This window comes from Cariama cristata, unplaced genomic scaffold (assembly GCF_000690535.1).
Source record: "Cariama cristata isolate BGI_N322 unplaced genomic scaffold, ASM69053v1 scaffold12918, whole genome shotgun sequence".
Taxonomy (NCBI): domain Eukaryota; kingdom Metazoa; phylum Chordata; class Aves; order Cariamiformes; family Cariamidae; genus Cariama; species Cariama cristata.
Genome location: NW_009631701.1, coordinates 1 through 25,619, shown reverse-complemented (window position 1 = coordinate 25,619; position 25,619 = coordinate 1). Strand labels below are relative to the sequence as shown.

At 37.8% G+C, this 25,619-nt stretch overlaps 1 protein-coding gene across 1 annotated transcript in view; it reads left to right on the top strand.

Moving 5' to 3' along the window:
* Positions 1-25,152, top strand: part of LOC104166221 (cleavage stimulation factor subunit 3) — a gene marked incomplete at its 3' end in the record, with an annotated part of 32,816 nt that extends 7,664 nt beyond the window's left edge. The window contains exons 2-12 of the mRNA XM_009706080.1: positions 1,400-1,501; positions 1,631-1,726; positions 18,444-18,476; positions 18,865-18,962; positions 20,424-20,490; positions 20,587-20,621; positions 20,728-20,854; positions 23,540-23,617; positions 23,820-23,982; positions 24,511-24,620; positions 25,036-25,152. Coding sequence (XP_009704382.1) covers positions 1,400-1,501; positions 1,631-1,726; positions 18,444-18,476; positions 18,865-18,962; positions 20,424-20,490; positions 20,587-20,621; positions 20,728-20,854; positions 23,540-23,617; positions 23,820-23,982; positions 24,511-24,620; positions 25,036-25,152 — 1,026 coding nt within the window. The remainder of the gene's footprint in view (positions 1-1,399; positions 1,502-1,630; positions 1,727-18,443; positions 18,477-18,864; positions 18,963-20,423; positions 20,491-20,586; positions 20,622-20,727; positions 20,855-23,539; positions 23,618-23,819; positions 23,983-24,510; positions 24,621-25,035) is intronic.
* Positions 25,153-25,619: the final 467 nt, after the last annotated feature.

Genomic DNA, 25,619 nt, shown 5'->3' with positions numbered 1-25,619 from the left:
GAACATCTGCTTTCCTTCAGGAGTGATGTGCAATAGTGATGCACAATAGTGATGCTTGTTAATTTTACTAGAAGTCATGCCTCCGTAGTATCTAGTTACCTTCTGTTTCCCTTTGTAAGTGTGTGCTGGTACCTTTGATAGGGGTATCGGTTCTGTCTGTCCTGTTTACTGTCTTTTTCATCTGCAGAGCTATGTATTGACCTAGATCCAATATTAAAAATTAAAATTATTTCCTTGAAATAATATTTTAGCAATTGACAGGGTTTAGAATTTCCTGTACAGTAAATGTCACACTGCATTATACAATACAGAATCATATATTCTAACAGTAATTATGTAGCTAACTTGTAAAATTTCACAAGAAAATTCTTGTAGTAATAATTTACAGGTTATTATCATTACATCTCATGAAGGCAAGCATTTACTTGATCGTGTGATTCGGGACTGCTAAGATCTGCCTGAAAATGAGTCAAGTTTGGAAAGTTAGTAAAAAGCTGTTTGGAGTACAGGTCAGAACAATATTTCGGGCTTAATAAAATAACTACATATGATTTAGGGTCATAACAAGTATGTATTTTAAGGATTGTCTGTATGTGATCATCAGATTGTAATTTTTTTTAATCTACTTTGTACTGTTAAATCTAAAAAAAAAATCTGGAGATCATGAAGTAAGATATTTTCACAAGGCTTTAAAAGAACACTTAAACCTGTACTCTAATAGTAGCTATATTAGCAAGTGAATATTCAATTTGGTAAAGCTATTAGTGTTTAAAAAAGCCTTTAAATGCCAATATGAATGTCTAGGTGTTTAAAAAAAAAAGTGGTTTAAGGTAGTTTGTACCAAAGCTACAGGAAGGCAACTGGAAGAATACACCGATTGACAGAGCAGAATGTTAACAAAGAAATTGTGCTTGAATAACATGTATATGTTGCTGCTGCAACTGCCATCTCCTAGGTTTTTTTGTTAAATCTGTAACCCGTGGTACGAAATGCTGTCCTGCATATGCAGAATGACTCGTGCAGCAGCCTGGATTTGTTTGACAGAGGTTTGTAATAGAACAATTGGTCTGAATTTACTCTTTACATCTTAAAAGTTTCAGGTTGGTAAAACTGTTTCAAATTCATAATGCAGTAAGTTTTCTGGCAAAGTGAAAATTTGTTCTAGTGTTTTAGAAACATTTGGTCAGTTTAGTCTAGCTTTTTGCTGAATCACCAAATATGTGGAAGAGTGCATTATCTTACTGGGATAACTTGTTTTCCAATTTAGTAGCTCCAGCATAAAACTGAGATCTGGAATGTTACATTGTCTGAATGTTGTCATTAGCTTGTCTTTGCAGCTGGGACAGAACTTTTCAAACTCTACTTGTGATCTCTTATGTCTTCTTTGTAATTTTTCTAGGCTGCTGAATACGTCCCAGAAAAAGTGAAGAAAGCTGAAAAGAAACTAGAAGAAAATCCATATGACCTTGACGCTTGGAGCATTCTCATTCGAGAGGCACAGGTTTAGTGACATAGGATTACATTTCCTTATCTATGGTCCACTCACACTATTTGATTCTGGAGTAAAATCAGCATATTCATTTACATAAATCATAATATTGTAAATGCTGTTTTGATTTTCAATTTTTAGAATCAACCTATAGACAAAGCACGGAAGACCTATGAACGCCTTGTTGCCCAGTTCCCCAGTTCTGGCAGATTCTGGAAACTGTACATTGAAGCAGAGGTTAATATTTTTACATTTTTTTCTTATATAATAACATTTAATAGGAACTTTAAGTTTACATTTTCATAAGAGTAAATAAGATAGGCACATAGTATCTAGGGAAAAGGGGATTTTAAATATGCCTTGCCTTTGTTTTGTAAAATAGGTACAAAGGAGTGATTAAAATGGATTCTAAAGTATTGGGTCTTTTATGAGTTGATGATTGTTGCATTATGGAATTGCAACAACATTAAAACCGTTTCAATGGTATTGGAGTGCTTTAGCCTTTTATTTACTTGTCGTGTCAATTTATTGCCTCCCGTGTCATTTATTTAGAGGACTTTTTTTTATACATACAAACTTATTTGAATGACTTTCTGTGAATGTTTGGATCTTTTAATTTTTTTGCTTTCTTAGGGAATTGAGCGTTTCTGTGAACAGTGTTTTCAGGGAGGGTGTGGGATGGAAGCTGCTTTCTGGAATGAAAATGCTGGGAAAACGCATTAGCACAACTCATTAGTTTCTAAAAATCCCAACAAAATTGTGGGTTTTTTACATAACTATATAAAACTTCCCACTAAGTGCATTGATCACTTAAACAGCCTTTAATGACATGCCAGGAAATGCACTGTATAATCTGAGGTGGTTGTGGTTTTTTTTTCATTTTCTGTAGCTGATATTTAATACTAATACACATGCTTTTTATGAGCATCTTCTAGCTGCACATTTTTCTTGAGACAGATCTTCTACATACTAAACTACACGAGTGGGGACCTGTGTTCCATAGATGAGAAATGAGATAGCTAAATTTTTTTCCATTTTATGTGAAAATTGCTAAGTAGCAATCTGAGTGGCAAAACTGCATTGTATAGTTATCATATCTCACTTTACATTAAATTACATATCCAAATGTATTCTGGCAGTACATTTTGAAGATTATTTAATAAAATTGGGATCATGGGAATCTAACAAATTTTTATATTGCAGTTTATAATAAGATGTTATAGTGCAAAATAGAGCGATGTAAATTTAATAATATCTAGTTAGATATTATATCATTTTCACTATTTTGTTTCCAGTAGTTTGTAGTAGTAGTATTTGGATTGTCAGTGATTGGACATGCTCGGGAGATTGTGAATGCACTAACACATACAGATGTGTATTTTCCTTTTGGGACCCTGCAGCCAAATCCCTTAGCCTGCAATGTTTGCTACATGATCTAGTCTTTAGGATCTAATTTAGTTTGATTACATTAAGTTATGTGATTTCTGTGCTTATTAAAACATTTATCTTTCCCATGCCTCAAATTTAAGAGTTGAATAAGACCACCTCAGAAAGCCTGTACTATATTGTAGATCTTTCAGCAGAAAGTACTATTATCAGTGTAAAGCTGCTTGTCTGAGGCTTCTTGTCTTGAACCACATTCAGAGATGAATTGACAGACCTTACCTCCCTTAATCAATACCTTTTAACTGATTTATAATCTAGTAGTATTTAGAAACATTAACAATAGCAAAGCTTAAAACAGTCTAGGGTATAATTTTTTACGTGCTTCTTCAAGGAAGGAAGATCAGTTTCTACCCAGCAGGTATGGTAACCAGATAACATAAGGTAAATTTGAAAAGTAAAGCATTGGCATAAAGATCACTGGTGTGTGTGTGTCTGCCTATAACTACACTTCAGATATAAGAGAAATGGATTCTGTTGTTCAAAACAATGGAAAAATGTGAACTGTAGAGTTCTGGTAGAGGTTACACTTTAAAGGGTTATATTTGAAAGAAATGTAAGAGGATACTTTTTAGAAATTTATCTTTCATCTTAACAAGCAAATTCTTAAAATCCCAGTTGTGACTTAAATTGTCAACTTTCCTGGTTCCAGTAACTTCTCTCAAAACTCACATGGTGACCCATTTAACTAAAAACCAACATGCTTATCTCTGCCTTTTTTTAGTACATCTAACCATTTGTAGCTATAAACTGAAATAACTTTTTGTTTCTAAATTTCTCTCTTAAAAATATTTTCGTACAATTGGGCACTGTTGTCAGTGGTGGTTTAGGTTTCATATTATATGTACAGTCCTGTCTGAGAGTAAATTCAAAATTAAATGTTTTCTCAAATGTTCTTTTAACAGCACAGTTGCGTATAAATTAAGACTTCAATTAATTTTTGAAGGTTGAGATAGAGGAATTGTTTTGAGGCTTCTTTTATTGCAGCCTTCAGATGTACAAGGAATATAGGGAGGGTGTTTTCCAAAAGCTTTTTTCTTTTGAAATCTTGGTAGTCTTTTCCTGCTAGAAAGTTTCGCTTGGATAGTTCAGAAGTATAGATCTTTCCAACCTTGAGTTGGGAAAGTAAACCTGTGGTAAATCTTTGTTTAGCGTTGCTTTTGATTTCAATTTCATTGCCTCAGTATTTAAATCTGAAAATTGCTAAATCCTCAGTTGATCTGTAAGCTGCGTTTTTCGTGATGTCAAAACAAGCATATCACTTTCCTCTTTAACATGATAACATTTCGTCTTTGCATCACTGAAAGACAAAAAGGGAGAAGAAAGTGGGGGTTGCTTTCTGGCAGGTTGTCTTTCACTAGAGAATTTTGTCCTCTGAACACACAAATCTGAGCGGAGTATCATTACTTAGTGGTAGTCTATTACTGGAAGATGAGCTGGGGTGAGGGTTATGATTATGACCTTACAAAAAATGAATTAGCCCTTTAATGGCTGTATTCTTTATAAAATTGTTAGAAATCTTTAAACTTGAGGAATGTGTTCTTTTTAGTCACTTCCAATCTTCAAGTAGAAATCATTGTTTATAATCTATATGAACAAAAGCAGTTTCCCTGCATATGCCCGTTCATTTTGTGATGTAAAATTTTTAAGTGCAGGCCTTACTGCTGTGATTACCTCTTGTTTTCATGACAGTGTTTGTTCAGCTCACTGCATGTGTTCCTTTTTGTGTGTGACTATGTTCCCTAGTGGAACATAGTGTAAAGCAGTGCTCAGCACTTAGTGTGTCATCTAACTTACTGCTATTGATCTACAGTCTGGGCTGAAGTAACTGAATACTTCACGCTTCCATTTTGTGCCAAGCACCGATTTATATGCTCTGGTCTCTCTGTTATGACTGGTTTGGTAGTCAGTAGAACACAGAGATTAACTGGGAAGAGCATACTTTGACAGTTTGTTAATGGGAACTCTACTATTAAAGATTGAATTGGTCAAAAAATTTTGATTCTCACACTGGTTCTTATTTCTTCTGACATTCAAAGAAGCAGTTGCAGGATATAGAAATATAGAATTGGATGAAAACAACTCTCAGCTGACAACATTTTTGGGTCATAGCATTTGAGTGCTTAAGACTTGTGAGAATAGGGTTTTGTTTAGTGAATTTGACAGACTATGTAGTCATTTTTGATACTTATTTTAGCAAGTGAAATAGTTAACTTTCTGTTCTGCATCTACTAAAATTTAGGAAGTGGTACAGTAATGCCACTCTTCTTACTCAGACTCTTGGTTTCTCTAGTTGCTTCAAGCACATTTTTTCTCTTGATACTTCTCCTGTAAAAAACTACTTCCAGAAAACTTGAATCACATGTCAGTGCTTCTTTCACAGTTTTAAAAAGGAGCATGTAAGTCTCAGTCCCACATGTGCTATAATGTTAAATTCATAGATCACATGATCTGGATTGTAGCCTACTCTGCTGATGTGCTGTGTCTTCTTGGGTAAGTGATTTAACCTGTTGTGCCATTATTAAAACAGATACCTACCTACCTCACAGGGTTGTTGTGAGGCTTGTTTTAGTGATTAAAGTGCTTTTGGCACCTGGCTAAAAGGTGCTACAGAAATGTAAAAATAAATTCTGATGTAATACCCTATGATCCCATAGGCCCAGCTGTCTATTGCTATTTCCTTTGTCTCTTCGACTGTTTGAACCATCTTTTAGATACAGAAAGACTTGATAATGCTTTTTATGCACTTGAAAGAACTTTTACTTTACCAGTGTTGTAAATATTTAAGTAGTGCCAAAGCAAACATTTGAAGTTGTCACCTTTTTCTCTGCTAGTTTCCTTTGAGAAATCACCAGGTTGAAAATCTTCTTGAGCGCATTTATTAAACTATGTTCATGTATTTGCAACATTTTTTGAATGATCTAAAGAATTTTTAGTTCCAGTTGCTCTAAGTGGAAACTTTAATCTGTAATTGTCCTGAATGTTTCAGGCCAGTTCACACGTTTTTACCCTTTTCGTTGTTGAGTATATTGCATTATATCCTGGTCACTTTGAACTGTTATTAGTAGGGGTTGAAAGGTTGCCATAATTAAAGATTTAAAAATCATCAGCACATGACAGTTGTGACAAATACCCCAAGTCTAGAGACAATAAATACAAAGCTAGTAACATGCGTGTAAAGTGTTTGGCTGTTAATATGTATTTTTCATCTTGCGAATTTTGCACGTAAGACTCCTGTGTTATTGCTTGTTCTAAAGAAATGAAACTAGATATATTTGTTCAGGTAACTTCTATTTGATATGAACACTTTGAATTTTAGATGTCTTGGTAACAAACCAGATGCTGTATGAGGATTTAGAGGGTGGGACCAAAGCTTAGGGTTGATTGTTTTGCATTTCATCATATGCAATACATCAGTATCTTAAATTCATGTAATTCACACTGGTGTGGATACTAGTCAGAATGTATCATTTAACCTACTTGTATATGAAAAATGTAAATAAAACCATTTAGAAAAATGATTGTTTTTGTTTAAAATGTTTGTGTTTCTTCAAAGCATTTTCTTCCCCTGTTTTACTTTAATCTGGTTCTGTGTTTAAAAAAAAAAGTTGCTATACCTACCACCAAAATTCTTCTGCTTGGGGAAAAATGGGAACTGACTTCTGTCAGGATGAAGTTGGAGTGATCAGAAGTCAAAGTAGAATAGATTTCTTGGCTGAGATTCTGTTTAGTGGTACTTTCAACTGAAAATACTGTATATATCACTAGCTGATCTTTGTATTTCTTAATGGAAGGGGATACCCATTATAATCCATGCCCACCCTGCTAGTCTGCCACATTTATTATAGTAAACTTCTGCTTTTGAGAAGCTGCCGTACAGATGCTCTGTACAAACATCCATATTGCACGTTCTTGATGACTACAGTCTGAGATTTTTAATCTTTTTTACAACTGTATTATTTATGATCTTTTCTTATTCGTGTGTGGACTTGTTCCATTCCTGTTAATAAATGTTGTTCTGTCTGTGTGATTATTGTAGACTTGCACTAGAAAGTGAATGCAACTTCTTTCCTGTCTTTTCTACTCAATATGTAAATACAGGCATGTACATCTTGCATAGTTGCCATGGTCCTACAGTTGTATAATATCAGAAAGTTATCCACATAATTGACATTTGTAGTGTCAGAAGTCGTGCGGTACAACACTAGTGGGTTTCTTTATAATTCTATTTTCTGTATTTGATCACAAAAATATGGGAAAGTGTTAGGAATTTTTATTTTGAAGTGGAAGTGATACCTAATGAGGAGATGACTATGAACCCTCTTCTATAGTGTGTTGCTGTTTTCACATGAATAAACATGAACTACTTCTTGTTCTGTTGTATTCTTTCCATGTGGGGTGACAGAAACATCCCTGTTAGAAGTGTTAGTTATATAAAACTCTTGTTCACAACACTTTTGAAGTCTCACTTTCGAATGTAATGAGGACAGTGAAAACTTCTCTTATTGTGTGCGTTCTTTTGTTGCAGTCACTTGCTGATCCTTCTGTTGATGTTTTGAGGGGGGAAATAGTCTGTTAGGCCAGGCACAAACTTGAACTTCTTTCTCACGTCTGAACCCGAAAGAACCAGAAGTTAAAAAAATCGAGAGCTTTCTTGTGTACCCTGTATTAGCTACAAATTGGTTATCTTCATCTGCATGGGTGAGGGAACTATAATCGTAATTTCTCATTCATTTCTACATCTCTTCCAGTCATCACCTGGTTGAGTTACCTGATGTTCTTTATTTAGAATTTGAGAAGCCTGATGGCTGAGAGAACACTTCCTGTTAAACCTTATGTACTAGTGCTACTACATAAAATAATGCTTGACGTTTGCTGCAGAATCTCTTTGCAGACTATGAAAAGGCTTTGAGCCACTGCTGTGATGAAAAACAGTGACTTCTCTTAGGTAGAAACTCTATGAAGGCAAGCCACTCATTCTGGCACTCCTGTGTCCTGTTAGTACAACTGTTCTTCATTTAGGAGTGGTGTTAGGATATGCTCTTTCTCACTGATGGCTTCAATATAACAGGTGCTCTACCTCCAGTAACAATTTTGGACTTCTGCAATGAGATGTTGTGTACCTAAGACCATAAGGTTTGATATTTTTCCTTTCTTACATAATTCAAAAATGAGAAGAAATTATGTGCACTGGTGCATAACTGTTACGTTGCACAGGCAGCATTCACTTTTTTGTCGTACATTGCATGCATGCAGTTAACTACACATGAGAATATCTTAGTGATTTGAATCAGAGCTGTATTGGGGTTTAACTAGTGACAAATGTTTATAGTGTAGAAGCATGGGAGCATTTCCAGAATTCATTGGAACTGTGGCATCAGAAACGTCTCATTTTAAGGATAGGCGTTGTAAGTAGAAATATGTTCTTTTTAAATCTGATTTGTGGACAATTTTTAGTAATACCGCTGTAGAGTGGAAAATCTGGATTTTTCTAGGTAGTGATGCCTCACATACCCCTTATGAGATGTAATCTGTTGCAGCGGTCTGATCCCTGCCTTGTTTTTAAGGTCTTAGTATTGCAAGGAGTTTTAAGCTTGAGTTATGGGCTTAGTGCCTCGCTAGTGGTGATGGCAGACTGCAATATAGCACAGTTACCAGTTTGGCAACCTTGTGTTAAGATACGGGCACATACTATCTTACTGAAGTAGCTAAAAAAAGTGTAGAGGAGTGTATTGCCCCTGCTGAGGGACTGTTTGCTTATGATATGCAGTTGAGGTAGACCACCAGTGTAATTTATCCAAGTTTACAAATTAGGGATCTCTAGCCCAGTGAGAGAGGCCAAATACCTTGCTTTTAGGCTTCCCTCTTAATTTAAGTTTTTAACTTTAATGATCTGGCCAATAGATAAGACAGCAAGTCTTTAATTTATCTCATTGCATTTTGTCATGTTAAGAGATTATCTTGCAATCAATGGTTGCTCTATGTGCTTTTGAGTCCTATAAATTTGTTCCTCTGAGAGTTAAACCAATATAAAAGTAATTCTAGGTGAAAAAGAACTACTGGTTTGTGAAATGGCATACTTCCTAATGACTGCAAAGGGTATCAGTAGGTCTGTTAATGTTAGCCATCTGAGAACACATTTTAGAACTTCCCACTGCTGCTGTAAAATAGAGAAGACATTGAGAAACAGGAATAAGAAGCGGAAGTGAACTAAAGTATGTAGGAAGAACCAAAATGCGTAAGGAAGGAAGCAAGGTAGTTTGCAGGAGTGTGAATGTGGGGGTTTGTTCTCTGCTGTGCCTTAAAGTGAGTTGTGAAATCGAAGAGGAAATTGCAAGACATGGGGCATGTTGAAAATTGACTTTTTATTACATTTGCAGACAAATTGAGAATCTAGGTATGAAGTTGAATCTGGCTAGAAAGGAGTGGAAAATTAAAGGATGCTTAGCATCTTTAAGTTACTTCATACAGTTAATATTACATTAAATTTGATAATGGGCAAATTGCCTAAATAAAAAAATTATTTTCCTGATTTGGAGAGGATATTAAAGAATGAGTACTGTGGATCAAGATGTGTTGTACAATAAAATGCAGAACAAAGGAGCAAAGAACACTGGATTTTCTCCCATTATTTGGAAAAATGGTTGGAGTAGGTAGCTCGTACTTCCCGATTAGAAGCATAAAGTTAGATGCCGTTACAGAAAGTAATGCTGGTGTGTGGCAAGGCCTAAACACCTAAGACAAGTTGTTTTCTTCAGTAGTGCTGAGCAGGGAGTATGAAAGGCGTCTTCCTGATGTTAGGTAGGAGATCCTGGTGCTTTTAGTCAGATGTGTATGTGGGTAGGCTGCTGGAGTTTTACAGGCATGCTTTAGAACGTGGGGAGTGAAGTGGATGGTGCAGTTCAGTCAGGTGAAATCAGTGGGTGAGGAACAGTATCTCAGAATGACCGTGTGAAGCCATTAGGTGCAAAAAGTGCGCAAAAGAGAATATGGGAGCAAAATTTCTATAAAATTTTTTTTTAAAGTAACTACTGATAGTGTAGTCCTGTCTTTCTCTAAGCAGGAAACAGTTCTTGCCATCTACTAAACATGGTATGACCACAAACAGAAGATGCTTATTAAAGAGATCTTGTGGTCTATTAATTTTTAAATTGGTGTGTAAGAACTGCTTATGCTAAGTAAAAAGTGGTTATATGACAAGTGATTTGAGGGGGAAAGCATAACTATTGATTATATATCTAATATCAGATTCTGTTGGGGACAGTTATCTTAAAACATTCATAGAGGAAACATAATAATTTTGCATGTAAGAGTTTGAGGAAATAGAACAAGGAAGAAAAGCTGGAAGTGCTGCTGCTTTATATGAGCTGTGTACGTGTGAGCTTTACCCAATATAGCGGAGAACAGTTCAGTAGGCTGAGGCAGTGCTCGTAGGTAAACAAAACTTAGAGTAGCTCTCTTCTTCAACCCCAATTTATAGGCAATTTTCAAATGTCAGATCCATAGGGCACTGAAGTAACAGATAACTGAAGTTATCTTTCTTTTTTTGAAGACCATGGAGTATGCTTTTCATCATGACTTGAAAAGGGCTCTTTCTGCAGCCTTACTTGAATTATACTAATCCACAAGAGATGTTTGCAATAATGGGACTCAGTTTGTCAGAAAGCAAAGCAACAGTGCAAGTAATAACATGAGGTGGGTTTAGTGTTTAAACATAACTGCAAATCTGAATTATTTTTTTTCTGAAAATGTGTTCTGGAAAGGAAGTAAAATGTACAAACAAGAGGAAATACACTTGAGAAATTGCTTCTTCATTTTTTATAATCCAGGTTGAAAACAAAGGGAAGAAAAAAGTATACTTGACATCAGAAATAAATGAGATACTGAGTGAACCAGTGATTGCAATTCAGTACCATTCTCCTACTAGACAAATCATTTAACAGTTTTGTCACCACACAACTTTTTTTAAGGCTGCGTATAAAAAAATATTCCTCTGTACAGCCCTGGCTGGTCTCTTGATAGTGGTGCCTGAAAGTTATGCTTGCTTCTCAAATTATTGACATGAATAAAGTGTCTCATTGCAGGACCAGGAGTAGAGGCAGTTGCTAGTCCTAAAGTTTTTTCCATATGTGGAAATTAAATGAAATTGCACTAAGGTGTAAACTAAAGCACAATAGCTGTTTCGTACTAACTCTGTCTTTGACCTCTTATTTCTTAGTGAAGTCCTTGTTCTTCTTTGCACTGGAGTAGATATTTAGGAATTAGATGGAGTGGATAGTTCTTTAATATTCCAAACTATACTATTAGTGGCAAAGCTAAGTTTCTTTACTGTAATACATTAATCTTTCTTCACTTCTAGATCAGTCAGGTTTTTTTTCAGGAAGGTTGTCCGGATTCTCAGTCCTTGTATTACAGCACTTCCAGAGTGCGGGCAGTTTGCTGATACCTCAGGATGATATATTCATGTATTCTGGATTAATTTCTTTCCTGATGCATCTCAAGATTAAAGGTACTGGGTTTTTTAGTCTAATAGATTAAACAAAAAGACATCTTCCACTTGCAGATTCTTTTTTTTTTTAAACTGGTAATTACTTGTTTATGTAGTTTTTTTAATTAAGAATGAGTTAACTCTTTTTCAGCTGGGGCTTATGTTACTCTGTCTTCAGAGTAGCATTTCACAATTTCTTTGTTTGCACTCTTTTCTGAAAAGACTTCTGCGCTGAGCTGCACCACCCTTGGGCAGGTGCAGCTGGGTTCCTTCCTTTCCCAAACTTCCAGATAAATGTGCTTTTATGCTGACAGTTTTGGAAATAGTCTTTTCACGTCTTCAGTGATGCCTTTTGTGTTGTTTGGGGTTTTTGGGGGGTTTTTGTTTTGTTTTGTTTTTTACAATTAGTTAGATGGTGGAGATGTTCATGTAGAGATTTCCCTAGTCTTCTGCCTCTGAGAGGGGAAAGGTTGGTAGAGTGTGTTAATCTGATGTGCTTTGCTTAATTGTTCCTGAAGACTGTTAAAGGCTTGTAGTCATGAGGCTGTAATGACAATTTTCCAGAAGTTAGCAAGGAGCAACCTTGCATATTACTGGCTATTCATACAGCAGCTCTGCCACTGTCCTGTCCCAATCTCCCACTGCAACTTAGCTCCTTATGAGAAAGGCTGTGCTTCCTTTATTAGTGATCACTTTTCCTGTAGGCGTGGACACCTTTTACTTTTTTTTTGTGTCTTTAACAGAAAATGGTTATGTGGCCTAGAATTTTGCTATAGAAAGCTCACATTTTCACTGGCTGCTCAGTAAGTGCCTGTTCTGGTATTTATGTATGCAGGACATTAACTGGTAATTAGGTTTGCAGAATTACAGGTCCTGTTCATTAGCTTAAACAATATTCTTAGCTACTGAAAAGTTTGTTTATTCTTAAATACTGTGAGCAAATTCAAAGTGTCTCTAAATATAAATGCACAATAGTGTACAGGATAGACCATTACTTTGTTAATCAGGAAACAACTGTGAAACCTAAAAGATAATTTTGATCAGGAAACATGGTTGGTCAAGTACTGGAACAGGCTTCCGAGAGAGGAGGTTGATGCCCCAGGCCAGTCAGTGTTTGAGGCATTTGGGCAATACCCTTAATACCACGCTTTAACTTTTGGTCAGGCAGTTGGACTAGATCATTGTAGGTCCCTTCCAACTGAAAATATTCTATTCTTAGGTTTCCTCAGAAGTAGACTGCAAAATGGTGCTTTATTTTTTTGCTTTACGTTATAGCCATTTATATGGCGGCTGTGACTGCATCCTGTAAGGAGCAAGTGATGGTGTATCTAGTGGAAACAACATGACTTTTAAATTTTGATGTAATGCCATGGTTCTGGAAGCTCTAGAAATAACACATCTAATAGTTGTTGGAGGCATTTCATTTAGAATAATTTTAAGGGACTTTTCAAGTCCCGTTTTATGGCACTGAGACACATAACCATGTGAATGTGAAAAATTACACCATACTGAATGAAAATACTTAGAATCTCATCTTATTACATTTTGAGAAAATTAGTTTTCCCATACTCGGTGTACTGTATCTCTTCCTTGCAGTCTTTAGTAATAGCAAGATAAAAGCTATATTTTCACAAGGAATATTAAAACTCTGAATGAAGACTGCAGAAATAAAGAATTGTTCAATCCTTATCTGGTACAAATTGTAGTGAGATTATTTATTACAGAAATTACATCTACAATTGCATGCTAATGTTTTTAAAAACAGGATTTCCTTGGTTAAGCCTTGACATATATTGTGCAAATGAAATACGTGCTTTGTGCAGCATATGTAAGATAAGTTTTACATCCAGTTATCTAGGCAGTTATAATCCAGTCTCCTTGGGTTAATGACCACATGCTGAGGGTGATGTTAGTCCTGCATTTCACCTCCATTTCATTTATTTGGACAGAGCTTGGTTTGTTATTTGCAAAGGTAATTGCTGTTATTTGACCTGCAGGAAAATGAGTTTGTCATATTAAATGCTCACGCAATTAGTTACTGACTGGAAGCCTCAGCAAATAGCAAAAGGCTGAATGTGCTAAAGATAGAAGAGTAAATTAGCGTGTTACACGTTCTTCATCCTTTCAACAATTACATTTCTTTGAGGCAGCCTTAAAAGTTTGAACTACTATGGTCTAAGCAGTATTTATTCTGCAAATAAAGTGCGAACATCTCTCCGGCCAGCCCTAACCTGTATTTTGGAAAATGGGTGGAGAAATGTGAATGTATTTTATTGCATTTGCAGTTGTATACTAGTACAGACCCAAATTAGATCCCACTGGGCTTGGCAATGGGTAATTGATTATTTACCTTGACAATCAGGATGTAAAAATAAAAAAGCAAATGGTCAACACAAATGGATTCAGTAATGGTAAATTTTGTGCAGTCTGATTTTATTTTTAAAATACTAACTTTTAGATTAGATAATACCTAGTCATCTAACTGTGAATGAATATAGGTCTTTCACAGTGAGCTTCCTTCAGTTAATAACAAAAGCAGTACTTCCAAATACATACATGTAGGTTCTGGTTGTCATTTTGTACTCTGAAACACGTTATGTATGTGTTTTTTAAAAAACAATTACAGGTGTTGCATACATGGTAGTATTTATATTAAAAAACAGATTTTAGGAAATAGTAGTTCTAAAAATACCAGCCACTATGAACTAAATCCTTGGGAAGTTAACGGTGGTGCTGCTGTGGCGTTTTCTCCTCTGCCAGCCTGTCCCTCATCAGCTGGTGCAGCCAGCCAGTGGTGTGTAGCCTTTCTCTTCAGGTCTGTCTTCCAAAAAAAGTTCCAAAAAACCACTGGAGAGCAGCGCAGGGGCAGTGGGTAGAGGAGAGGGCAAGAGGATCTACCTCACCAAGGACAGAGCTGGAGGCAGTGAATAAGGGAACATTAGATTTTATCCTTGAGAAAATACATTTTTTTGCTTGAAAAATAACCATTGAAAAAGGAGATGGAGTTGGGATATAGAAATAGATGGCAGAAAAAGCCATGCTGATCCTTAAGTACCATGTACTAACCCTTCTTCCTTAGGAGCTTGATCAAAACCAAGAAACACTGAAAAGATTAAAGTAAAACTAGGACACTTTTTTTGGCTTGTGTTGTATGTTGCCAGACAAATACAAGTAGTCTTAAGTTGCTAGATTAATAAAATCACTTACTTTGCATAATCATAAATGAAACATCTTTTAGTAAGTCTATTAAATAAAGGGCGAAGTGCAATGTAATTTATGGTTTAAATTTTGCCCTTCAATGTTTGTGAAGCTTATTACAGGGAAGCACGTCACAAATTCTGGGAAGAAATTTGACCCTGTTATTATGAATTCGTCTTGTACAAAGCTGATACAGTAGTGACTTTAAATTTGATGCTGTAATAGGAAATTTAAGTGACTCAGCAAAACAGTTGGAATTTCTCATTATCACAGGCAGAGGAAGGCACGGTCAGATGTGTTTTACTACAAGAGTGTGTCTAAGCATAGCTAGTCAGACCCTTTGTATAGTCTTCAAGGATGGAAGGGAGATGCTCATATATAGCAGTTTTACCCTAGAATGGCAATATGTCTAAGCTCACTCTGTAGGTGGTGGGTTTGTGGTGGAGACGTTTCTATATGTTAGCCTCCATGAGGGTAATGCCTACCTCTTGAATTAAAGCAATCAGAATAGGAATACAGGCAGCATTAGAAATTGAAGGATAATCTACTGTAAAGATCTATAGTTCACTTTGTTTGTCTTTAAGGACAAAAATACAGTATTAATCTCAATCCTTTAATGCTTGTCCGCACCTAATCTCTGCCTGTTCCTGTGTCTGTAATAGGAAACCCAAGAAATGTCACAGAAATGTGTGGCAGTGGGTGCTGGAGGCAGCATGTGGCCTCTCTGCTGAGGGGCTTTCCCCATCCCTCTGGCATCACTGAGCCAGGGCTGCCAGGATGGTTACTTGGGAGCGATGAGCCAAGAAATGCAAACAAATTCCTGCATGAGAGATAGCCGCATTTCCCTCTGGCTCTGGGAGCTTCATAAAAACTCCACTGAGAGAGACTCAGTAAGCATTGGCCAATCATGCTTTTTCTTTATTTTTAACAAATCCTGCCAATCTCCAACCTCCTAGCTGCATTGGTACCAAGGTTTCTGAATTCTCAGATATCAATATCAAACCACTTGTGTGGATTTAACAAATATATGACACTGACTTGAAGTCCAGGTGTGGTCAGCAGCTCTTCATGTATCTGATATTGATGTAGAAACTATTTTGTTCTTTGAGTCATAACACATGCAAATAAAGACTATAGCTTTTTTTCTTAACAAAATACTTTATTTTTCAATGTCTTTGGTTATTGGCAGTGCATGTAGTCTAATTGATAAGTACTCGTTGTGCTCCATCTTTTGATGTCACCTGGTGACAGGTGCCCCCGCTGAGGAAGTTGCTCTAGTAAACAATTAAGTGGGATTACTGTGCACTTACCTGATGGTATATACAATTACTGGGGTCAGTCTAGGGCAGTTCTGCTGAGTAATAGTTGTCAATGGGCTTTTGGGTGACAAGGGGCAGGGAGACATGCTAAGCAGACAGAGAGCATTCACAGCCCCATCAGCTACGTCTAGGAATTGTCTTTGGCGTAGTAACTCAAGGCAGATGTGCAAATCACTTTTTACCTGGAAGGCACACGAATTTTTGCCCTGCCTGCTTACAACTTTTCATTCTGAGCTTTTAAAAATTATTTTTGGTCTTGTTCTTGAATAACTAAAAGGTGATGGCTTTTGTCAGTGGCAAAGCCATGGATAATTTTTGTTTAGTTTGCACAAAAAAAGGATTTATACTATCTCCTGGGGTTTCGCGCTTTTTTTTTTTTAAAGTTTCTGCTCATCTTACTGAAGGCTTTACTTGAGTAAGTACAAGAGAAAAAAAAGTGCAGGCAGCTGTGCTGTGTGCTAGAACCAAGATTCATTTCTTCTTTTCGACTCAGTGACCCAAGAATAAAAGGAGTTTGCTAGGGGTGGGAGGTGTAGACTGAGAACTCTGTTTTTTAGTGAGAGTTGAGTCCTTTTCATCATATTCTAAGAGGTGCTGAGGGACCTGAAAAGTTACTATCAAAAAAGGATGACGTAAAAATGGGAGATGTCTTTTTTGGACTTTACAGTGGAGGAGAAATTTAAAATACAATCTTTTACTTTACTTCAACTAGAAACAGGGCAGCATTAAACTCCGTAATTTGTGAACACAAAAGACTTCTGTCTAAACAACCCTACAGTTATTATAAGTGCTTTTAAAGGTTGCAAGATTGTGCTGTACTGAGAAAAGGCTGTGAGGAGGTGGCAGTAGGGTACGTACCTGTCCCTGGGAGTGTGCCAAGTCAGCGTGTCTTACCACAGGGCTTGGAGGTGTTCAGAGCAAGGACATGCTGCCTCCTGATTTTAGTTAAGTGTTATTTCAGAGCATTGTTATTTCCATAATCAGTCATTTCTCTGGTCAGCTGTTTTTTAACTGAATAGCTTGCAGAAAGACTGGGTGAAAATCGTGTGCGCGAGACGTAATTAGGCTTAACTTTCCGCAAACCCATTTTTTGTGAAATCCTTTCAGCCTGGGCAGGATACTGCCCTACATTGAAAGTTGTACAGACACAAGGGTCTGGTCTGCCATGTGTGCCATTAAAGTTTTTCTGCAAAACTTGTTTGTATTCTCTTGTTTTTAATTGATCTTGCTCAGTAGAGAGAGGAGTGGGGGTGCTCTGTTAGGGCTCTCGGAGGCCGGGGTGTTGCAGGAGTATAAAGACTCGGAAAACAGGAGAGAGGAGAGGCAGCGCATGGTGCAGTACAGGACATACTTGTCTTAGGCCTCCTGCAGATGAGTCTGTGTTTCCTAATGCTTCCATTAAAAATTCTCTTGTGCCTTAGAATGGGAACGACATGAAAATGATTTATTTAACATCTGGTGTGAAAGGGTGCTTTTTACTGCCTACCGCTGTGCTCCTTGGGGAAAAGGAAAGGCTTTCAGAGCTGCTCCTGTGGCTCTTGTGTTTCACACCAAGAAAAAAAGCTGTGAATCCCCTAAGTAAACGAAGAGCGATGACATTTAAAAGGGAGTTTTGATGTTTTAAAACAGTGTAACCCAGCATAACAAATCCATATTTCATTAAAGGCTCTATTTCAACGCAGATAAGCATCTTCTAAGGGCGGTGTCAGTTTTGCTTGTTTCTTCAGGGTGTGTCTCTACAGATTGTCTAGTATGGTAACGTAAGTGGAGCTAATAAATACATCAAGGGTGCCAGTCTGCCCTCTGTATCCGTCTCCTGCTTTTCTTTGTCCTGTCTGAAAGGCAACCTGTTACTTCCAGACTCGGTTTCACCCTCTACCCTTGCGGTGTGCGTGCCATCTGAATGAAACGAGTGCCAAGATGTGAGCGTGGTTTGGTCCCTCGTGGAAGGGAACACCAGGGCTGGGGGCACCTGTTGAAAAACAGGTTCTCCAGGGTTTATTATTCCCTTATTCAACATCAGCATATTATAGAAAAGTGTACTTTGAGAAATAAAGATTCAAATATAATACATTTATTAGCCTATTATTTTGTAAATATGGTATTTTACCCTTAATTTACTAAATCTTGATCTAGAGGCTTTAGTATCTAAGTCAATATATGCGCTTAAGGCAACAGAATACATTGAAGTAAGAGGCTAAGTATGGGTGTCCAAACTAGAATATAGGAAAGCAACTTTACCTACTGATACCTAAATTTTGGCCCTAGTGCATGTGAAAAATAAAAAAAAAAAATAAATTAAGACCTGGTAATTTTGAAAAAGCTAAGCAAAGTACATGATTTTTGTATACTTAATTGTATTTTTGCAACATTATGTGGTGTTACAATGTAATTAGTTTAGGCAGCCAAAGTACAAACTGCAATGCTATAGTACTGTATAAAGAATATATTCCTGCTATTCTAAAATAGTTTCTTAAGTGATTTGTTTTTTTCTGCTTCCCTATAGATTAAAGCAAAAAATTATGACAAAGTGGAAAAGGTGAGTCCTATCAATGTATGTAATATATCTCTATAGCAAGAACAAGTATCTTATAATTAGGCTAAAGCAGATTGAAAAGAACTATAGCTGTCATTGAATGCGCTATTCAAAAACACCGATAAGAAGTATCGCTAAAGTTGATGTATTGTTGCTACCAATCTGTAATCAGTAAAGTGCACAGAGGAATTTCTCTGCTTAATTCTCTCCAGTTCCCTTGCATAGCACTGAGATGCTTTCGTGAAAAAGACAAGTAGCTTAACTTACTCTTTCTTGCAAATCTCAGTCATAATTACAAAGATTATTTTAATTCATACTGTATAGCTTTAAAAGTAGAAACCTAATTTCTATATCTGGAATCCTGATCACATCTTCTTGATGTATTAAACAGTTATTTCAGCGATGCCTTATGAAGGTTTTACACATTGATTTGTGGAAATGTTACCTTTCCTATGTACGAGAAACCAAGGGGAAGCTACCTAGTTACAAGTAAGTTAACAGAGTTGCTCTGAATTATTCTAGTTTTGCGGTGAATCTCTTCTTGATTTTTGACTAGGGGATGGGGAGGAACCTGGGTGGCAAACCTGCCTGGAGATCTTCTGGTAGTGTGTTGGGGGAGTGTAATATATAATCTGCATTTAGAAAACATTTTCTTCAAAGTTTTTTTTAACTGAGCTTGCCAGGTAAAATTGCTTCCTTAGTCTGGATCCATATAACAAGATGGGACAAGAGTTGGGGAGTAGCTGGCATATCCGTGCCAGTCCCCTGCAGAGGAGGTTGGTGCTTGAGCCAATCTGAAACGCACTTCTTCTGCAGCCAGGACCCTCAGCTGTCCTTCCCCTTAGGGCTCTGGTTAGAGTCACCACAAAACTCAGCATTGATTCTGGCTGAGGTACTATATTTGACTAGCAATAGTAAATAGTTCAGTAATTAGAGAAAGTTTTGGAATGCATACAAAGGCATAAAAAATTCAGGGCATCGAAATTTTGGGTTGTATTAATCTTCATCCCTTTTCAGTTACTACATTTTGCTTGTTTATAGTCCTATGGGCTGAGTTTAATGCTTTTTCTACCTGTTTGAGGTTTCAAAAAAATATCAGTACCTTTCAGCATCTGTAAACTGTTTCTTTCCTAGCCCACCATAATTTCTTTGTACTATAACTGGCAAGGTAACTAATGCATTAACAGAAAAAAAAGCAGGGTTTTAAAATTTATTTTTACAAGACTGTTTAGAAACAATTTTAAAGGTATCAGCGTCTCCCTCCCCCTCTTTTTATCTACTTTAACTTTCCTCTATTTTTCCTGTTAATATGGTCAAGGAGGTAGTAAGGTACTGAAAGATGTTTGAGTAAATGAAACTGGGAGAGAAGTGGGAGAGAGGAAAAGCTGTTTTCATTGAAACTTGACCAAGAAAATATTCTGTGAACATCTTAAATTTGGGGAAAAATACTTTGAATTTGGAGAGATAAGAAATCACGTGAAAGATTTTGGCCAGTTTCCACGCAGGGGAACTACTCCTAATTGCCCTAGCCTTTTGGTGTTCCTGGAGAATTACAACAAGTTTTGGGGAATTCTGAGGGAAGATAAAGAAACCATGGGTACATCTGTCAGCTAAGAAGATGCAGAGAGCAATTGTTTTCTGTCTTCTCAACTTCACATAGTATACGTGGATTTCCAGTTACTTATGGGGGGAGGCGGGGCAGCTCAGAAACTGTTAGTATGCTAGGTTGCCACCAGTAGATTTAAATAATTTTCTTAAATAAAAAAAACAACCTAAATGCAGAATTTAAAGCTATCTGAACGTCAGTTTTTGCTCTCAGCTGTTGAATGATACTTTTCATACTTCAATGTTTGGTTAGAATTTGCTGCACAGAAGAATACTCTTAAATAAAGACTTTTTAAAATAGTAAACACTTGCTCTATGGTCTTTGTGGTTTGTTTTTTTCCTCAGAGAAAAAATGGCTCAGGCATATGATTTTGCTCTGGATAAGATTGGCATGGAAATCATGTCATACCAGGTATGTTTTTTTAATCAAAACATGTTTTATTTCTAACTTTATAACAAGTACAACTAAGCATTGGTTTCATTATTTGTAATATTTTTTCTCACATAGATCTGGGTGGATTACATCAATTTTTTGAAAGGCGTGTAAGTACCTTAAAAGAATTTTTTTAAGCTCAGTTAATGTAATGTTGATGTTCATACCAGTTATGATCTGTAATAGCTGACGTTAATCTCTCTCCCCACTATTTAGAGAAGCGGTAGGATCTTATGCAGAAAACCAGAGGATAACAGCTGTCCGTAGGGTTTACCAGCGTGGTTGCGTGAATCCAATGATAAACATAGAACAGCTCTGGAGAGATTATAACAAATACGAAGAGGTAATTAAGAACATGAAATGTGTTTGTGACATTAAGAAAGAAATAATAATCGTGTAATCAAGTGTGGTGCCCAAATTGTGTCCACTAAAAAATTATGTATAAAAGAGATGACCAGCAGTATAAACACATTTTGCGTCTGCAGTATGTACCAAGACCTGTGGCAAAACTCTATGGGTACCTGAGTGAATTTTTAAATTTATTTTAAAGATTTTCTATAGGATACATTTAACTGTCCCATTTCTCAGTTGGCCCAGTGGAATTGCTAGTGAATTAGAAATCACTGTCATCAGTGATGGAGAATATATTTAATGGAAGCTAGAACAGATCAGCTGGCAATGAGGGCTTGCTTCCCCAAGGAGGCACTCCTGTCCTTTCAGTTACAGTTGAACAGAGTAAGATGGCATTCTGCTATGATGGTTTGGACTTCCTTCACAGTATTAAGCTATATGGTCTCAAGTAGATATAAAATGCTCCTCACCATCCTTCGCCTGAAGCCATTACAGCATCAATTCAGGTGAGTCTGCTACCACACTGTCTTCAGCAAGCGTAACCTCAACATAATGGCCTTGCAGGCTAATTTGTAGCTGCAACTTTATAGTGTATTTGTAAACACATTTGATAACAGCTTGTTAACTTACCCCAGTCAGCAGAGGTGAGAATGCAGAACTGAGGGCAGATGCCCTCGTGCTCAGCACCATCAAGCAGGGATGCTCATACTGCACTCTCCCTTGTCCTGCCTGTTGCGCCCGCGGCTGCAGGTGCCGGCATGCTATGGGTCAGCTGTGCGCTGAGCAGGAAAGGAGGGACCATTTCTCTTTCCTTGTTGCTAATTATGCAAGCTGTAGGCTTGGTGACCTCTCTGTTAATAGGACCACTGTGCTTAGCCAGTGGGAGTACCTCCAGGGATCTGCAGCCACGAGTGTGTACTGTAACAGCTCATCACCCCGTCGGTATTCAGGGATACCACAGATAGCCTGCCGACCGCCAGGGAAGATACCCAGCGACATGCCTTCTCCTGCCTAGGAAAATCCCCAGTACAACTTCCCTGTAAACCTCCTCTTCCCCTCCCACGTAGCAAATGAAGGCTGTCGCTGCTGGTTCCTACTGCTTTCATTAATACGTAGGGAGACTGTCAAAACAATAGCTGAAACCTGTCCTACGTTCATTCTGTACCACCTTCTAGTTGAGGCAGCTCTGGCTGACACCTGTAACACAAACCAGTACCCAAGGCTGTTTGGAGGTGCTGGAAGCCGAGGGGCAGCACTCCGCTCAGACATGGGTTTCTGCACATCGTGTTCTGGCTAGGCTGGCCTTGAGGGACAGGGCTGCTGCGTACAAGTGTCCTGGCACCGGGAAGGAAATGCTCCTCACCAAAGAAGGGCTCTTTGAGGGGGAAGTGATGCCCTACATCAGTAGCCCAACACCACAGAGGTCATGTGCAGGTCTCAGTATGAAAGGTTACTGGCTATTTGCTGCAATTAAAACACTCTCAAGCTTCCCTTTAGCACAGTCTGTAGCCACCAGGTAAGAATATCAGCCTGTCAGTCGCCAGTATCTTTAATTAAAGAAATGGTCCAAAGTGGTAATGAGACAGAGAAGTGACAGTCTGTGGCTCACAGAGCCACAGGGCTGCACCTCACAAGGCTGGGAGTGCATCCCAGAAGAACATTGCTGTGTCCTCAGCCCGGTCCTGGGTTAAATGGGGCACTGCTGGTTTCATATGCTAGCTGTCCCAGATAGCTATCCCAGAGAGCACTCTGCGCGAGTCCAGGCAGTTCCTTGCTGCTGTAATGAGTCGATACCCAGCTCGGGTGCTTGTTTGGAATAGGACTGAAAGCTGTGCTCACCTTCCTCAAAGTCGGGGCAAGCCACGCCAGCAAAATCCACCGGGACACAGGTGTGAACAAAAGGGTGCTTGCCTGTCCTGCCGTAAGAGCAGTTCTTTGAGATTTTGTTCATGCCTGGGACCCCGTGACCAGGCCTGTGTGGCTGATGTTGAGATGTGGGTTGTGCCTGGGGGCCCGGCTGCCCCAACTGCCCTGCTCAGCAGCCCCCCGCACACATCCCCTCCAGTAGGACTGTCACTCTCAGTGGTGACAGGTCTCAGCTCTCGGGTGACAAAGGTATGCGTATGGCAGGGTGTATGTTGAATATAACCCCTTTTAAAAGCTGTCAGTTACTTCAGGAACAGAGAAGGCCGAGCTTTGAGCTTGGAGGTCAATCTCTGTTACTAGTCCAAGAAAACTGAATTGCTCGTGTGCTGTCTGTCTTCACCTGGTGAACAGCAAGCAGCAGCAATGCAGGCAGCTGTGACTCTGATGAGGCACTGACTATGATTTAAAAGGAAAAATGTAAATCGCAAATAGCATTCTTTCCACTTTCTCCCCCAGTAGGTTTATGTAAAGTTTGTTGTATCTTTGAAAGCACATAAGTGATTAAAAATATACTGAGGTGCTTCAGGTCAGTTGATTTTTAGTAGTGGGTTTACTTTCTGATAAATACGTTCTTGCCCATACATTTATTAGGAGAAATGCAGGACCTTTTGAGACCAGTATTTTTTAAAATAACTTTGTCCTTCTTGCTCACTTTTGCATCCCCTTTCAAGCTCTTTTCTGTGTGAAATGAGATTCAGTATGTCCAAAGTGAAATTGCACATTCCCACTTCCTTTTTTCACTCTTCTCCAGGGCATCAATATTCACTTAGCTAAGAAGATGATTGAAGACAGGAGTAGAGATTATATGAATGCACGACGTGTAGCAAAGGTACAGCCTTCTGATGACGTTTTTTTCTTCTATTTACTTCTACAAACTAGCAATAAACTTGGTTCTTATTTTCAAATAAAAATGTGTGTTAGACTGATAAGGTTGGTATGCTAAAATCTTTGTATCGGTTTTATAAAGCGTAACCTAAAATAAGCATTTAATGTGTTTAAATCTGCTGTTCAGAACATTGCTTCTGTTTCAGGAATATGAGACAGTGATGAAAGGTCTGGACCGCAATGCTCCCTCGGTCCCCCCCCAAAATACCCCACAAGAGGCTCAGCAGGTAGACATGTGGAAGAAATACATCCAGTGGGAAAAGAGCAATCCTCTGCGTACAGAAGATCAAACTCTCATAACAAAAAGAGGTAATTAGATATTGCTCTAGGACATGTAGAATTGTATTTTGTAGCTCCATTAATGACCTTCAGCAAAAGTTGTGATGCGATTTAGTGTTTAGGAATCATGCTGGAGCAGAAGTTGAACAAGTTTCTTGAATTGTGTGGGTGTTCTTTTTCAACTACTGCTTAGTTTTTCCTCAAGCCAAGCTGAAAGTAATACATGGGTTTTGGGGGACAGTACTATAGTCGTGTGCCACTGAACTTCCATTGGAGGTCAGGAAACGGCGGATCACTGTCTGATTTTTATGGCTGATGTTCTTGAATGAATTCCGCTTCTTCCTCTGTGGAGGTGGCAGATTTTAGCTACTGGTTATGATTCATAAAGTTCCTGGCAATATAAAGAACTGCAGTTGTGGTCGTTGTAACAGCAATGGGCTTTGAATAATATTGTCTGATTTATTTGCTGGTTTTTGTATTTCATGCTTCTGTTGTGCAAGATGGTACCACTTCTGCGATAACATACAAGGAGTATTTCTTACGTTTTTTTCCCCCCAGTTATGTTTGCCTATGAGCAATGCCTTTTGGTTCTGGGACATCACCCAGATATCTGGTATGAAGCTGCACAGTACCTCGAGCAATCTAGTAAACTGCTAGCTGAAAAAGGGGTAAGCAGATTGCCATTGGTTTTCTTTCTTATTTCATTGCTTTGATATGGTGTACCGTTGATTTTTCCTCAAATACTTAAGAACCAAGGAGGGGGGTGTGTGAAAAATACTTAGCACCGTAAGTTGTGTCATGTTCAGAATTTTAAAATGGGGGCTATTTTAAGAAATACAAATATTTGCATTTGAGATAAGAATTATGAAAAACTATTTCAGTGTCGGTCGGTTTTAGGTCTGAGGTTTGGGTTGTTTTGGCCTGATTTTGTGATTCCTTAAATACTGGGGAGATGATTATCTCTTTATCAGAGCACTGCGTGGAAGTTCACTGGAACTTTTCGCACACAGAAGATATTCCGTAGATTGGCTTTCATTGTCACAGATGCTGAACGATTATGTTATCATACTTATTTTATAACAGGACATGAACAATGCTAAACTTTTCAGTGATGAGGCTGCTAATATTTATGAAAGAGCGATCAGCACTTTATTAAAGAAGAATATGCTGCTTTATTTTGCATATGCAGATTATGAAGAGGTGAGCAAAAAATAGTGATGTACTGACGTTAAAAACCAAAGACATCTCCCATCAATAGTGTCATTTATTTGAAACGTACTGAATACACAGAATCCTATAAAATTAATTTATTGATTCTTCGAACCTTAACCTCATTCAGTGTTTCTGAGACTGAGCTAACAAAATGGAGAGGAAAAGCCCATAGTATGACTTATACAATTTTTGAAAATCTACTGTATTTCCACTTAAATATTGATTATATTTTTCAAATTACTATGAAATTGAAAGACTGATAGATTTACATTTACCAGAGCATCAGCTGCTTCACTTTTAAAATGGGGATCAAGAACACCTTTCCTACATAATTCTTGGGGGTTTAATGTTTGTATTTACATGGCTGTGGCGGAAGATGGGAGGCACCCTATCCTGCAGCTTTGTCGAGCAATCTCTTTACCCAGGCTACCACCTTATTGCACAGCCTCCGTAAG